This window comes from Protopterus annectens, chromosome 5.part1 (assembly GCF_019279795.1).
Source record: "Protopterus annectens isolate FY-2018-M chromosome 5.part1, PAN1.0, whole genome shotgun sequence".
Taxonomy (NCBI): domain Eukaryota; kingdom Metazoa; phylum Chordata; order Ceratodontiformes; family Protopteridae; genus Protopterus; species Protopterus annectens.
Window position 1 is genome coordinate 417596639 of NC_056736.1, and position 18135 is coordinate 417614773.

At 43.1% G+C, this 18135-nt stretch overlaps 1 protein-coding gene across 1 annotated transcript in view; it reads right to left on the minus strand.

Moving 5' to 3' along the window:
• Nucleotides 1-18135, minus strand: part of BMX (BMX non-receptor tyrosine kinase) — a 1099638-nt gene that overhangs the window by 130396 nt on the left and 951107 nt on the right. The window contains exon 15 of the mRNA XM_044072793.1: nt 4392-4456. Within this exon, the coding sequence (XP_043928728.1) occupies nt 4392-4456 (65 nt within the window). The remainder of the gene's footprint in view (nt 1-4391; nt 4457-18135) is intronic.

Consider the following 18135-nt stretch of genomic DNA (forward strand, 5'->3'; position numbering starts at 1 on the left):
AATGTTAACGGATTTTAATCTGAGAGTAATTTTTTTTCTTCTTTCTTTCTTAAAGTCTTAATGTGTTCTTTCTTTGTTGCATCTGATGAATATGCAGAGTTTGTGACAGAGGTGGGTGGCCATTGTGTCGCAGGCAGAGGAGCTATTCCAGGAGGTGCCTCAGGCTGAGTCAGGGATGGCAGATGACCCAAAGGAATCCAGTGGGAAGAGACAACATCTGGTAGCAAAGACCAGGTCGGTGGCTCAAGGGAAAAGAGCATGACAGTCAAGGAATGTTGTGGCAGTGTATTGTCCAGCTGCTGGAGTGATGCAGGATAGAGTGTCAGGTCATAACATTTTGTTGGGAGTCCTGTTTGGCAGATCAGGTTCAGAGTGTGTTGGGGATAATTGCAGGATAGCTGGAGATGAGGTGTACCAGGTATCAGGTGAAGGAGTAGATACTATGGGGGAGGTGCAGAGGCTTAATGAGTAGGGGCAGGGTGCGACAGTCAGTGGTGAGGATGTTGTGGGGTTGTCTACTAGGAGCTTGAGGCCATCCAATGGAAGGGTGGGATTGCTCTCTGAAGTGGAGTTGGATTTTGGCTTGTAGCATGGGGACTGGTTATCTACACAGGCTTTGGGGCAAGGGGAAGAGACAGTTTTTCTGCCCCCCCATACTGTCCTCAGTTAAGGAGAAGATTTGAAGGGTGAGTATGCGGCTGTCTTTGAATTAATTGATGTGGACGGAGTTCAACGATTGGTGGAAACAGATGCGGCTAATGGTAAAGACCTTTTGGCAACCTCAGTGGCTTTGGGGAGGAGAAGATTAGGTAGGTTGGAACGCAGGATGTGGGATAATTGGGTGGTAGGCTTTGTGTACTACATGGCAGTTTGGCTGGAGAAGGATACTCCTTTGGTGTTGCCACTCTTGGCATACTTCCTTATGATCCAGGAGGCCTAGAGGTTGTGGGCAGGGGCTGCTTGGGGGTGTTATTACCATAGGTTCTGGAAGTGGAAGGCAGTTGATCACTTCATCCATTGGGAGGTTTGTCATCTGGACATATGTCTAGCCACTGTGATAGATAGCTTTTGAGCAGTTAGTGGGGGGGGGGGGATAAGGGGAGAAGGGGTGGAGGTATGTTGGGCTTTTAAATCAGGATGTTGTTCCTGGGTAGGGTGTAGGTTTTCACATGCTTGATCAAAGTGTGTGGAGAAGCATCCAGCAGTGCAGTGTAATCAGCAAGGATAATTTTGTGACTTTGAGATCACTGACCATTGAGGTGGGTGGCTTACCATTTTTTTTCAAGGGTTTCAGAATCAATGAGGTAGAGGGAATTTTCAGGGGCTGTGGGGAGGAGTGACCTTTCAGGGGGCAAGGGGACATTCAGAGAATGCATGCCCCAATTAAGGTGCACATATTTTGTCAGATGCTCTAGCAATTACCTGATTTATCTGTCAAAGAAGAAATAATTGATGGGTTTCCTGGTGGTTTTCTATTAAATCAAGGGGGTTGGCAGATGGACAAGTTTAAAAGAATCTGTGATCTGTAAGTGGGAAGGAGGATATTTTGAGTTGTTTGGTAGAGAAGGAACAGCAGGCAGGTAGGTTGCTGGGGCCTTTTGATACCCCCTTTGATAGTTTTAAGGTTTCGCCACTGGGTCTGGTTCCTAAGAAGGTGTCCAGGGATTTCCAGTTGATTTACCATTTGTCATACCCAGAAGGGAATTCTGCAAATGATTTCATCTCATTGGAGGATGCTAAGGTTAGTTATGTATCTTTGGATGAGGCCATTAAGATTATAAGGGGTTTAAGGATCCATTGTTGGTGAAGATGGACATCAAATCAGCATTTCGCCTTTTGCTGGTATGGGAAGATGAGTGGCCATTGCTGGGTATGGTAGTTGGGAACAAGTTTTACTTTGATAAGGCTGTGTCATTGGGATGCTCAGTAGCCTGCACTACTTTTGTACTTTATTGGGCAGTGTTTGAGCACATAAAGGCTTGTGCATTACCTGGATGATTTCTTAATAGTAGGTGAGTGGTTTGGGGGAGCATTGGTAGGTTTGTGAGAGTTTTTGGGGCTGTGTGAAGAGTTGGGCATCCGTTTGGCTAAGCAGAAGATGGAAAGACCAGCTAAGACATTAGATTTTTTGGATTTACTAGTAGATGCATTACCAGGGTTGTTTTGCTTGCCAGCAGACAAGATAGTCCTTTTGAAGAAGATTTTGGAGTGGTATGTAAAGCTAAGGTGTGGATCAGGGAGGTTTTGGAGCTTTTAGGGTTTTTAAAATTTGCTTTTCAGGCAGTTCATCTGGGACATACCTCTTGTAGGTCAGTGGTCTTTCTGATAAAAGAGGGCATACATCATTGGGTCAGGATTACTAAGTTGGTGCAGGCAGATTGGTCACTCTGGTTGTCCTTTTTGGAGTGGTTTAATGGTGTTTCCTTTTGACAGTCAGATTGGGTTGGTCAGGAGAAATTGCAGTTGTTTACAGATGCGGCTGGTGGTATCAGGATGGGTGCACTTTTGGTGGGCAATGATTTGTGGCTGGTTGGCTGGTGGATTGGAGGGATGAGTGAAAAAGGATGCCGCCTTTTTGGAGTTACTGTCAATCTGAATTGCATCAGTAATCTGGCAGGAGCGGTTGAAGGAAAAGAAGATGATTTTTCTATTCAGACAATTTGGTGGTGGTGCAGGTTTTGCAAGCAAAGACTGCTGGGTCTGAATTGTTTTTGTTAGTTTTTACGTAGCTGGTTTTGCAGAATTTGTTAATAAATTTCTTTCACAGGCGTGCATGTGGCAGGGGGTTAAGAATGGGATTGCTGACAGTTTGTCTCGATTTCCGTTTTCCAGGTTTCAGAAGGTGGTCTCAGGGTCAGCAGAAGAGCCGATGGTGTTGCCAGATGAGGTATGGTGTCTTGAGCTGAAGTAACCTCGCAGTTAGTGGGCAGTGTCTACCAGGAGGGCGTATAGCAGGGCATTATATGATTCTGATAAATTTATTTTACAGCTGCCTGAGGATGAAGAGGTTTGGTCAGAAGAGATATTATTGCGTTACTTGGTTCAGGCTTGTGAGCAAGGTAAGGCGGTGCAGTTGGTCAAGGTGCACCTGGCAGTGATTAGTATTTTTGTGCAGGTGGTGGGGCTGCATGATTTTGCAATGTCCTGGATGGTGGAGCACATGTTGAGAGGATGAGGTAGAGTGTTTGGTGTGAGTATAGATATTCTTTGACCTTTGACAAGACAGGTTTAGAAAGTTTTATTGAAGGGTTTAGCTTTAGTGGTTTGATTTGGTGGATTATGTTTTGTGGGTAGCTATGTTTTTATGGATGTATTTTGGAGCATTCCAGGTGTCAGAACTGTTGGGCTCATTAGTTTGGAGAGATGTCATGTTTTTTCTGGTGACAGTGCACATTTGGTTATGTAGGTCTAAAATGGATCAGTTTGGGAATGGGGCACAGATAGTTCTTGGCAAAGGTAGGACTGAGGGCCTGTGTCTGCTGGTTTAGGCTGAGAGATTGATGCAAACACATGTGGGGAGACCTCTGGATTTGTTTTTTTAGTTGAGGAGTGGTAATGCATAATCAGTCTGTATATTTAATAAGAAGGCCTGTGCATTGTATGAGTTTTCTGGGAGAGAGATTTTCCACACATTCTTTTCATATTGCTAGGGCTTCCGATTTGGCAAGGGAAGGCAGATCCACTGAGGTCATCTGGAGAGTGGGGTGGTGGTCTTCAAATGCCTTTTTATCTTACATTAGGTATTGAATTCAACTGATTATTAATTTATTTATTTATTGTCTTTCAGGAAAGGTGATTGCCATCTTTGGCCATTTGTATACTCATCGGATGGCAAAGAGGGCTGTGGTTAGGACAGATGGAAAGGAATTGGATTTGCATAGATTGGAGTGGACAGTTAGCTGGAATGAGATTAAAGGTCTTAGGTGGAATCAGCTTATGGATGACGTTTTAGTGATAGTCACGGATGGGGTTTCCTCAAATATTGGTGATACATTTGGCTATTAATGATCTGGAAATAAATCCTAAGTAGGAGTTTGTAGATAGGCTAAGGGAGGATCTGGTTTTGTTGCAAACGTTATATCCAGGCATGTATATTGTGTGGTCTGAGATAGTACCGTGTTTGTGTTGGAAATTAATAAAGGTTGTCAAATGTCATTTGGTGTCACATGTATTATTGAAGTTGACCGGGACAAAAATTAATACTGTAAAATTAATAAATCTACTCTGAAATGCCACACTTCAGCATTGTTGCCTTCATCAACACTCCTTGACAGTTAACAGTTAATGTGTAAAAGCATGTTTTCATGGCCAGTATTAACCTTGCTCATTTATGTGACTATTTTTTGAAAGGTACATTATACAATAATAAAAATGTAAAAGGTATACATTACCTTGCCATCCCAAAGTCAGACACTTTTACTGTGAGATCACTATCAACCAGGCAATTTCTGGCAGCCTGAAGAGGAAATGAAAAAAGGGAAGTAAATTATCAGCATAAGCCCTTCTCTTTGTTTGTTGTTCCTCGGTGAGCAAGCAGGTGCACTAAACAATAAATCATAAATAGTGATCTGATGTCAGAGTAATGATAGCCATACCACAAATGCTATACCATGAATCATATTGTCTGTTTACAGAAAGTTATTTTATCTTGAATGAATGAAGTGATAAGCAGCACTTCATTTTAGTAAAAGTTCTCTTTCTTGTTACCACTGCAGGAGACTAAAACAATGTAAAATGAAAGAACCAAACCAAAGATCCTGTGTTGTGGACTGTTTGGAACCATGTATTGCCAGTGTTCTAATTCGTGGGATGAATCCTTTAAATATAATCCCTAAGTTTTACTGTTTTACACTGATGTGGTTCACATTCAGAAGACTCATAACACCACATTTACTACAGGTGTCCTAGGGTCTTACTAATAATGTTATCTCCAGGAGGATACAGATAAAACAACTGTGCTATATATTTATTTGAAGCAAATGATCTTGAGCTGAATCTCTACAAAGCTATTACTGTCTTCAATAATTCTGTGGTATAACATCTGCAGTAATAGTTTAATTCAAAGTCTTACCCACAAATTCTAGTTTTAGCTAAAGTTATTGATAAATTAAAATGTATGTTAGGTATCTAGGTTTAGTAAAAATGTCAGCAAATGTAATTTTGACATATTAAGCAAATTAAACTTTGGCTCCCTAGGAATACTAGTATTTATAATATAATGATAAGAATAACTGTTATTTACAATTTTCCTGTGACCAAAAAGTTTTACATTTTGTAATGCTGGGCAGTATGTACCTCATGAAAGGTTCCCACAGATAAGTGTGGCTGTGCACATGCTATGCTGTAAATGGGTGGAACTCTTGTTTTAATGTCTTTAACAAAAGTAAAAACAAAAAAATTTATATATTAAAATAAAAAAGAACACAAAGACCATCTGGAGGATTCAGAAAGAACCCCTATATCAGTGATAAGAGCTGCAGCCAAAAGGGACTGTTTCTGTGATGCTGGAAAATGACATTCAGAGACATGCTAGATGCAATGAGGAAATACCTCTTTAATGGCTAATTTGCATGTTTCTATAGTACCTGTAACTACTGCAAATGCAAATTAGCACTTTTCTGATGTAGTCACCACTGGTGGCCTATGCAGCATGTTGGAACAGTACACCCCCTCATTCACACACACACACACACACACACACACACACACACACACACATATCTTATTTGTCACTGACCTGACACAACATCCCTGATGTATCCTCTTATTTTTGTGCCTGCTCTTGTAAATCCCAGATAATTACACTCACTCAATAATTTGGACTCCCCACACTGCTGAAGACTGGAGAGGATTTTGAACCAGAAGCAAGCATGCAAGGGAGGTGGCAGGGGCATCATTTCTTGGAAACTACTTTCAGGAATTCACCATTGCCCCAGAGAGGGAGGGGATGTGTGAGGAACACATAATTTCCAAAGGACCTGTGATTTTTACAAACTGGAAAGGTGACTTTAAAACTTATAACTATAGTTCCTTTGAAATTTCTAGAGCGCATTCCTCTCTGTTTGAAAAAGGTTTAACATCTCTTCCACTTGGTAAATGTAACTTAGCTAAGGCTATTGTTGATTTACGGATTTTTTCGATAATGTAAACTTGAACACTGAACTTAAGAACGTATGTAAGAAACTTAGTGTCTTTAACCCATCCCTACACCCCACCATTTCACTCTTTGAAAAAATGTGTGCGCAAGAGATGAGGAAAATATTGAAAGTTAAAGGTAAGTTGACATGAAACGATCTTGAGGACAGTGAAAAAGCTTTACTTTGTGAAATAAGCACCGATGGATGAAGCCTGACAAAGGTGGGGGGGTGGTGGTAATGGACTATACTGATTATATTAATTGGATGGAGACTATGCTTTTTTTTGACCATTATGAGGAGAGCTCTAGGAACAAATTAAATATTTCCTACAGAAAAAGTGATTTTGCTCTGTATGATTGATTGTTATAAGAATTTATATACTATATTCAATTTCAACTATATTAAGAATGAATTTCCATGGATTCCCACAATTTTTAGGAACCCTAAAAATCACAAGAACTGGACAGAGCTACCATTATGACCAATAGTAGATGCAAAAGTGTTGAAAACCCATACAATAACTAGATTTATTGACACAATATTAAAAAATATCTTATCAAAGGAAATCAATATTTACAGGGATTCATGGGATTTCTTGAGTAAGATTCACAGGGATACTTATGAGATTAATTTTGGTCACCATTGTTATTAAAGACCTGTTTTTGGTCATACCCCATGACACAGGCATTGATTGGTTTTAATTGTATTTATGCCTGCGCACAGAACTGGAAAATAGGCTAGTGAAGACTGTTATCTCCCTTATGGAAGTGGTTTTAAAAAACAACTTTATATGGTTTGAAGGGACTACATATATACACAGACCAATGGTGTAGCAATGGGGGCTGCAAGTGCCCCCATTTTTGTAAACATAGTTCTAGCTTAGTGGGAACATAACTATCAATTCAATTCACCATTTGGAAACTGCTGGAGCCTGTATGGGCATTTCCTTTGATGACATACTTCCTTTTTGGAAAGATAGTGAGGCTAAACTAAATTAATTCTTTAAAATAAATCAAAGTTGCAGGACTGAGCGAAGACAAGTTGTAACGTAAGATTTTTAAAACACCAGGTACTTTATTATAAAAGATAATTATCAAGATAAGCGCTTTCGCTATGCAGCTTCATCAGATCTTACATTCACTCTCAGATTCTACATCTTATATATACACAAATTCTTATTAATTAATCAATCAACTTAGTTAATTATTATAATTACTTAAGGAAACAGATAGGCATTGTAAAACCCAACCTAGTGAATAAAATCTATGAAATAACAGATATGAATAAAATCATTTAAACAATAGCTTATATATAAAACCTAAGAAATTTTCATATAAGTGTAAGTTAATATATATATGTAAATATAGAAGATGTCTATCCACACCTATATGGAACAGAATTATGTAAACCTAATAACAAACATATGAAATCTCATGTATATGTTTGTGTAGGAATATGTGTATTATGATAATATATATATATATATATATATATATATATTGTAATAATATATATATGTAATATCTTATAGAATAATAAACTTAGTGCATATATGGTGACTAATTCTGGAACGTGATATACATAATAATAGTGTGTATAGCAACTATCTTTAAAAGAGGTAAGATGTATGTTGTGTAGGGGCTATTTAATGTTTCTATGCTGTCTCAATTTTGGTTTAATTGAAGCCCTATCATTGAGACCAAGCCCTCTATCTGATCTTAATAGAATTATCCATTCTGTCTCCTTACTCTCTGTATATGTCTTAATATCACCTCCTCTAATATTTGGAGTAATGACTTCGAGTATCCTAAATAAAAATCTATGTTTGTCATCATGTAGCGCTACATGCTTAGCAAGAGCATTATGTAATGTGCCTTTCCTCATGTGATATATATGTTCCCTTATCCTGTCCCTAAATGGACGATTTGTCTTTCCAACATAAAAAGATGAACATAGTTGGCAGACAGCTAAGTATATAACATGAGGAGTCATGCAATTATCATCTGCTTTTATATTAAAAACTTTCTGTTGGTCTGGGTGAAAAAATTCTGTGCTACTGTCTATGTAGGAACAGAAATTACAATGACCACAACATCTGGTGCATCCAGTGTGCATAGATTTCCTATCAAATTTAGGATAGCATAACATTCTTTTTAAGTTATGTTTATTCTTCAAAAGAAACCTCGGTGTTTCTCCTACTATCTGCTTAATGTCTTCATCTACCTGCAATATACCCCAGTGTTTGTCTAGAATCTGCTTAATCTCTATATAGTCAGAGGAAAAAAAGGTAGAGAATTTGGTGAATGATTCACTTTTATTCTCTTTCTCGATATAGCTAGTACTACTAGGTCCAAAATATGGCATAGCTGAAGTAGAGCATAAGCTGTGTACTTCGTCTATATTTGAATGTATCTCTTCAGCTTTATAGCCTCTAGTTAATAGTCGATACTTCAAATCATTTATCTCAGTATGAAAGCCCTTGTCCATAGAATTCAGTCTAGAGGCTCTAATAGCTTGTCCTTTCACAATATTTCTAAAAACAAAAGGGGGGGTGCATACTAGATCTTAGAAGCAATGAATTACAATGACATGTCTTACGATGAACCCCTGTGTTGATTAAATTATTATGCAGCCTCTATATATAGAGGTCTAAAAACTCAATCCTGTCCTCTGAGAATTGCATGGTAAACTTAAGACATGGTATTAAATTATTCATAATTAAATGCGTGGACTCAAGTTGATGTGATGTCCCTTTCCAGAGAATAAACACATCATCTACAAATCGTCTATAGAATATCACATGTTTCTTGAAAAAGTTTTGTGTAAATAATGTTTGTTCTTCCCAATATGCATGGAACATATTGGTGTAGCTATTGGCACAGGACGTGCCCATAGCTACGCCATCTTTCTGTCTATAGACATTATCTTTGAACATAAAGACATTGTTTTCTAGAACTAGTTCTAGGAAGTGAACTATTAAATCAATAAGTACATTAGTATAGTCACTATGGGCAGGATTCACGAAGGCTTGCACGGAGAGTAAGAGATGTGCAACACTCCATGCAAGCCTCGCGATCCAGGAACAGCCCTAAGCTCCGTGTAAGAGACCAGCTAAAACGTCTCTTACACGGACTGGGCGTGGACATGCTAAATACCTCACTTTCATCCGAAAGGTATGCAAATGAGGTATATTAACAATCCACGAAGCAGAAACCAGTCCGTGTAGGAGACGTTTTAGCTGCAGAAATGTACTCAGTTGACAACTGAGTACATTTCTAAATTCAACGGAGCTATGTCAGCTCGACAAAAAGGTTGCATATGACTCAGGCAGCATGCCAATGGCCAAATATGTGGCCATTGGCAATACAACCCGATGCCAAAATAATAAAATTATAATTTTATCCCAGCGCAGCCCCGCGCAAACGGGCTGCGCTGTATAAAAACATAAAAAAGAAGGTTATAAACCCACAAATGTGGGTTTCATGCAATACATGGAATGACAATGCAGGGACCAGCAGACCAAAAACAACATGGCCACCGTGTAGTGGTTGCTAAGGGGGGAAGCTGATTCTAAGACATGTAACTAAGCATTAGTAGGCAATCTCATGTAAATGAGGGTTCAGATACTGAATCCCACAGTCAAATAGCAAATGAGCACAGTCTGAGTAGTGTAAGAGATACATAAGGGGGAGGAATAGAGTAGGAGATAGGTGACATCACAGGGGGGAATGGTAGAAAGAAATGCAGTTCATTGGAGGCCAGTGTAACATGACAGATGACAGGCACAGATCATGGAAAGAGGTGTGCCACTAGATAAGGCATGGAAAGTCAAGAAATGGAAGGTGTACACTGTTGCCTACAGCAAAGTTTCTTGCTGGGCATGCATGCGCACGTGTGCGCGCCATAAAGCGTGAGTAGGACAGTGTGCGCACGTGTAAGGCAGTCTGAGCATGTGGGAGCATGTTGGGAGATGTTTAACACTGTTTGCGCGGGTGTGCACGCATGTAGGGCAGGCTGAGTATGTTGGAGGATGTTGGCAGACGTGTAACTGTTTGCGCGGGTGTACGCGCGTTTTAACCCGAATAAGTAGATTCTGAACCGTGTAAGCACATGTGCGCGCGTGTAAGCCACTGTGAGCCTGTTTCTGATGGTATGCACGTTGCTCCCCCCAGAGGAAACAGAGAGGAAAAAGGAAGCAACAGAATTAATAGGAAGCTAGCAGGGATAACTGCTGAAGCTAGCAGGTGAAAACAATTAGAAGCAGGCAATTACACAGGCAGAATAGTAGCCCAGCCCAGCACTTAAAACTCTGCAAACAGTAGTGCAGGATGTTTCCCTTAAGAGACACTGCAAGACACGAGTAAGCTAATAGAAGTGAATACTGAAAAAGCTGAACTCAGAGCAGAAATGTTAGGGGCTGCCATAGCTGTCATAATGAGACATAGGCGACTTGCTGAGGGTGGTGACAATGCAGATGGTGCCAGACAACCCACAGTGAGGAGACGGAGAAGAGTGTACAGGCCCAGGGTCACCTACCATGGGTTACATGAGCTGGAGATAGTAGAGTGCTATAGAGTGGACAGAGAGCTCCTGCAGCAAATTGTTGAGCTGTGCAGGCCACGCGTCACACACAGAACCAACAGAGGGGAACCCATCCCAGTGGAAACCAAGGTATGTGTTGGCCTAAGAATACTAGCAACAGGTACCTTCCAGAGACCAACTGGCAATATGATGGGGATATCACAGGCATCAGCCTCCAGGGTACTGCCCCAGTTCCTGGATGCCATGTCAGCACATGTCGGTGATCATGTATATTTCCCCAATGCCTGTGAGGTATTGGCCAGCAATATGCGCCTCTTCCATCAAATAGCGGAATACCCTGAGGTACTGGGTGCAATAGACTGCACGCACATACGCATCAAAGCACCAGCCGGTGAGCGGGGTAGGGCCTACATTAACCACAAGGGCTTCCCCTCCATCAACTGCCAGGTCGTGTGTGATGCCCAGGGCATAATAATGAATGTGTGTGCTGGCTGCCCTGGGAGTTACCACGATTCCCACATCTGGCATTTGACGCAGCTGTACCAGACATTTGCCAGTGGGGACATCCCACACGGACACCTAGTGGGGGATGCAGGTTATGCACTGGAGCCGTGGCTGATGACACCCATCAGAAACGCACACACACCTGAACAGGAACGCCATAATGAGGCACACGCACAAACACGTAATGTAATAGATCGTGTGTTTGTGCTGCTCAAGTCACGGTTCCAGTGTCTGGACACATCTGGTGGAGCCTTGCAGTACACACCAACTACATGTACCCAAATTGTCATGGTATGTGTTATGCTACATAATATGATCTTGCGAAAACAGCTGCAGCAGGACCAGCACAGGGCCAGGCCAAACAGCGCCCCACCATTGCCAAGGCCATCACAGGCAGAGCGTGACTCGGAGGAGGAACAACCTGAGCCTGCCCAGGTAGGCAGAAGGAGGCGTGCCCAGTATGCCCTGGCCTTGGCAAAGAGGCAACACATAGCACATACACTGGCTCAGTAGGAACCCTGGGAATGATACCCCCTCTGACTCACTCAAATAATAACATGGATGCCTAAAATGAAATGACCTGCTCACAAACATGTACAGGGAAGTGTAATATGCGCATCCGACAGAGGCAGCCCTGCAGCACCACCTGAGGCATGAATGCTATGTGTTAAGTAATGTAACACCATGTACTATATGCACACCTGAGCATCCTGACTAACATCCACCCTCACCAAGCATGAAGCCACAAAATGACGATGGTATGATCAAGTGCAATAACTGGCTGAAGTAATGCAGTCAGTCAAAGGGGAGCCAATGTGTTTCCGGCTGGGAAGATATGCGGAGCTTGATATGATGCACCACCTGCTAGGGGTGGCGTGCACCTATTATGCCATGCCCCATGGATACTGGTAAAGGCTGTCAGTACCCACAGCATGCCCTGAATAGGTAAGTCTCAAAACACAAACCCACCTTCATAGGTTCTACAAGGGATAGGAACCTAGATATAATGCTACCCAATGACAGATGTATAAACAGCAAGATGTTTGCAGTGTAAACGCACACAGTATGGAGAACGTAGATACCAGTCCTGTAATAGAGAACTGGGCAAGGCCCACATCAGCACCCTAACACAACCAGGTCACACCTCATACTGTGTTGTACAGCCGCAAAACATGGAACAAGCTACAAAAGGAGGGTGACTAGCAAGAAATGGCAAGGATAACCACACCCCCATGTTGGTACCACAACAAGAAGCAGAATGGAATAGCCATGGTCAAATACCAATGGCTAAAACTGCCTCGCAGTATATAGCCTGCTGCAGACTACTGTCCTAATACCAGGAACAGCACCTGGCCTATGTCGGAATACATGAATATATCAAGCCCCCCAAACCACATTATATTGCTTGACTGAAAATACCCAGACATACACCGGTAGCATTGTACTAGTACCAACACAGTAGGAGAAATTTACCCAGATTCCATAAACCAAAATGCCCAGGAACAATGTACTACTCCCACAAGAGGGGTAAGCATACTGGATGTGATAATCAGCAACATGTGTACTGGATGGCAAGATGAGAAGTGTACCCCTCACTGGTAAGACCAGACCATAGAGTAATCACACTGGATATACACATCCTGACCCCAGTCCCTGGTCAGAATACCACAGTGAAAAACATGTGTAAAGTATAGGTTGCAGCCCTCAAAACCGATGTTGAATCCACAAAAGGCCCTGTGCAAGTGCAGAATATGGGACACACCACAGAACATGTTATACAGGCATTCCATGAACACAGCCAGGAATGCTTGGAGTATGCAATCACAAATAACAACAACACACAATGCCATACACGCAGGCATCTGGCATGCTGGCCTCCAGCCATTAGCAAACCATGCAAGAGAATGAGGAAGCTACCACATGATAGAGCAAACATAAAAAGGGAAGTAATCACTGACCAGTAGTATGGCAACAACATATGTCCACACATACAATCCACTAAGTCCAGCCACAACAAGTAGAATCTGTGAATCCAGAGGCAATGTGATGCCAGTACCAAGTACACAGACAACCACAACACCCCCCAATAAATACAAATATATGTGATAGATGCATCCATGTATCCAAACCAGAGGTTGAGCTCCAACAACTCAGTACTGTCAAAACGAGTCAGGAGGAGAAGGTAACCACATACACCACAAACCCAGTCCCACATACACCTACCACAACTGTAAACCAAACACATATACACAGACAAATATTCCCGGAGGCCTTAATTACAAACACACCACACCAACAGAAGCCTCCAAAGTAGATCACAAGCAACCGCAACCTTCAAACATAGCACATGCAACGAATAGTACGCAAAGCTGGTGTGCCAAACAGTCACAGGCCAGAAGGAGAAACAACATGCCTGATACAGTCGTAATAGGTGTCTGTATAGGCAGACACACAGCTGTCCCACTCATCAGACTGAACAAGGGAAAGGGTAGAGTAAGCTGCTTGTAGGCTGCCACAAAATGCCACATAACACAAGTACGCAGGTCACCCCAAAGCAAGCAGAAATATGATGCACTCAATGTCCATGCTGGTGTGAATTACCTGAGATGTACCTCCCTGGTCAACATCAAATGAGACATGGATGGTCCCTCTGAGTATGTACCCCAGGCGGGATGACACTGGCTGTGTGCAGCATCCAACCCTCACCAAGAATGATGCCACAGTACAAACACAGAATGCTCATGTTTAACAGCTGGCACAGTTACAGCTGTCAGTCCAAGAGGGTCTAATGTGTGTCTGCTTGAGATGTCAAGCATGACAAGCCATGCTGCTGTTCCAGGGATGGCTGTCAGCTGTTACCGTGTGCATCTGGATACTGGATAAGGCCTTTGCCGCCTCCATAGAGCCATATGTAGGCAAGGCCAAAAAGACTACCCACCACCCTAGAAAACATAAGTGGTAGGAAACATAAGGGTAATGCTGACCAATGCCAGATGTGTAAACTGCAATATGCATGCCCGAGGCACTTCCCATTATGGAGAACATTGATGTCTGTCCAGTGACAGAAGCCTGCTGCAAGCCTAGTGATAGCACACCAGCACTACTAGGTTATACCACATATCATGTGTTATGGCCCCAACACCTGCACCTAAACATCAAAGGAGGGGAAGTATCCATATGCAGCACAGACACCCATATTGCCAGGTAACTGACAATGCACAAAGCAGCGGACACCACCCATGTGCACATAACTGTAGTCAAAACTGCTGTACAGTCTGTAGCATGCGACAGACCACACTCTCACACACAAGAACTCCACCCAGACATCCGAAGACACTGGACAGTATGAATGTCCCACCAAATACCAGACAAGGTACACACAAAGTACCACAGTGGTGTCAAACCATTATGTATGCAAGGAGTAATCAGGGACCTAGGGACACAGGTCGACGTTAATCTGTCATGTGACACCCACAATGCAAATGTGGCTATGAAGACTGTTGATACTGGACACCGTATCATGAAAGGATTCACATCAATATCAACAGAGGTCACTGTGCCGCTGTACTGTTCCCTTATCAGACCCATAATCTGGTACAATGACTCATATGGGATGTACCGTACGTGACACCTGCAGTGGATCAGAAGACCTCATAGTTACCCCACCAACAGGATAAAGGGTGTGAAATATATGTCATATGCTGCCTGGCTGTAGACACCCCAGTTGACTGCAGTCACACACTGCCTACACAGAGGCATTGTATGTCTGTTGTACAAGGCCATGTCCAACACAGGAGTAATGGACATGCTACACCACAGGAAAGCAAAGCCATTGGAGCTGTGAGAGTCACAGATGTCAACCTCAACACATAATGAAATAAGATGTGCTGGAGGGACAGATACATAACCCATAGGCTCCCCACACCCAGAAACAGGATCCCAATCCATGGTAGGCAGAGCCCCTCACTGACACCCCTCAACAGGAATATTGCCAAGTGGATGGATGACCGTACATGTATACTGGGGGTCCCCACTGTGTCACGACCAGACAGAGGCACAGTGAAGAACCTCATAAATGGCCATAATTGAACATAGCAAGGGGTGGTGAAAGACACACACACTCTAGCTAGGCTTACTAATGTCCTAGGATGTCTAGCCTACTATGAACCCATGAACCTATGAAGATACAAAACGTACAGGACACTAAGGATAATCACAAGGCTTACCCAACTGATGGTAGGAACCATGTTGGGCATCCACAGATATGCTCCGAATCACACAGATATTACAAACAACATACCAAACACACACACACATATTGCTAACATACAACCTGTCAGGTGTAGTGCAAACACCCCCCCCCCCGAGTGCAAAATACCTATCCCAGCAGATGGTCCCCTGACATTGCAGATGCTGAGGTAACAGCCATCATCTGCAAAGCAGAACACACAGCAGCAAAGGTATGTGATGGTGTCCTGTGCTGAGGCCAACATGGACTCCAAGAATAATGGAATGCCAAATCACACTACTGCCCAATGTGAGCCTTACCACAGGATATGTACCCAAAGAGCACTGTACAACAACAGTGGTCCATCACAACAAAGGTGTTGCCTGAATGGATACTCCAAACTACCACCCCAGGATCCTGACAAGCTTGTTCTGCACAACTATGGAAAGGATCAGTATGTACCGCAGACAGAAGGCTATTGTGGACCTACTGATACTGGACCCTACACACTGTGGCTGTTGTAACTGCAGAACCGGCCCCTAAACATGTCTGACCCATTTGAAGCAGTCATAAAGGTCATTGATGAGGGCAATGTGGTCCACACAGCGTAGCTGGACCGTGCACATGCTTCTAGACAATACCGTACGAGTTCAGTATGGATATGTTCACCAGCTTAAATATACACCCCTATGTCAGTAGAGGGGTTGCAAACCAGACCAAGGACAGAACTGACATGTTCAGACATGCCGCATCCATGTCAGACTGCAAAGCAGATATGAGTGGCATCCCACAAGGCCTGGTCTTGGCCCCCCCCACCCCCGTTCTGTATACATGTCGCATAGGTATAGGCCAACATGGAAGGACTGTGACTGAGCATGTATGCAGAGGAGTACAAACAGCCCACCATATCCAACCCCCAGCTGACACAAGCAACCCACAAAAGGGCCACCTACAAACAGACAACTGTAGCCGTAGCCATGTCAGCAAGCTAATTGCAGAACTGTGTATAGACAACCACCGTGGATATACAGTAAGTGCCCACAAATTACCACACAGGTGTTAACCCATGAGGTACCTAACATGTAATGTGAGACCTGGGTACAAAAGGTGATAAATATCCTGCACTGGACAAACATGTGGCTGTAGTGTTCACAGAAACATGTACCATATACCCACCCAAACATGAAGGTTGGCAGATGTAGATAAGGGGAACTCACTGTGGCTCTGCAGCCATCCTCCATCAGCGTCACAACTGACTACAATAGCCCCTGTGGGATATACCGCAGCAGACACCTCCATCAACTGTAAAGTCCACAACAGTACCCCACCAGGGGTAGCAAAGAGCATGAACAGATGCCATGTGTTGCCTGAGTAAACAAACTGCAGCCCCACACACCGCCATCCTTCCCAGCTACAGGAAAGCTGTGCCTGATGTATGAAGCCATGTCCAACCTGGAAAGAATGAATATGTTGCATCTTGTACAATCTGAATGGCAGTGAGCTATGCACATGAGAGACCTGAACCCCAGCACTGACATACATAGGACAAGCTGTACAGAATGATCCATAACACAGAAGGCACCCCCACACTTCAGTAAACTCCTGGTACAGGTCAGCCAGTGAGCCACATATCGACACCCCTCAAGAGGCATCCTGATGAGTGTATGGGAGATGGTAGGCTACCCTGGGTATCACTGTTATGTCAGAGGTAGACGGAGGCACAGTATACTAACCATGACATATGTCATGGCAAACTCAGTTACAATGTGTGTCGAAGGACAAACACACCCTGTGACTAGCATCAGAAATGGCCTAGGGAACATCGCTAGTGTTTGCCAATGTCCACCCATGTTGTGGAATACACTAGCAATGTTGGACGAGCCTGGTGTAGGTAGTCCATATCTGAACATATTGCAACATGGTCATATGTACACAACTGGCCCCTACACAGTCTGTTGTGCTCACTATGAAGATGTCAAGCAGTCATAGGACTAAAGCCCAGGATACTGTCCACCACAGTGAAAGTACCGAACCAGTACACTATACGGTACTACAGTGTTAGGTCATTATGAAAGTATGTTGAGAACTGTCTGCAAAGTATCCCATGCAATCCCTGCAGGCACAGTATAATCCCTGTTGTGGCAGACATGAAGCAGTTGGCCAGTTAGTACACAACATGACACCCAACACACAATCATAAACGTGCGATATTGTCGAAGTTCACACACACCCAAATATGTGGTGGACTTCAGAGTGCAACATATGGAAAGCTCACACTGGGCATGCTCGCACACTTTGATAAATGAGGCATATGTCAGACAACATGCCATGGAAAGGCTGAACTGGGCATGCTCACACACTTAGGCCATATCTTCGTTTAGCAGTTGGCCACACATATCTGGTATTTGTACGTGTCAGTCCAGGAACCAACCACAACACAGCAATCAGCCCAGTGCACACAGTAAATGACCACAGAGACATAACTGATATAATGGATCGCTGTCATATGCAAACATCTTCCACAGATACACAAGTTGGTCATAGGAACAGGGAATGCTATGGCAAGACCTGCAAACAGTAGAACAGCACAACAAATATTGTGCATCCGACAATTGAACATATGGGTGTAGAGGTCAATACTAGGCTTCTTGCCCCAGGGAATGACAGCTCAGCCAGAGTGTGCTTGGCATCTGCATCCCCAGGATAGTAGGCTACTGTGCCACT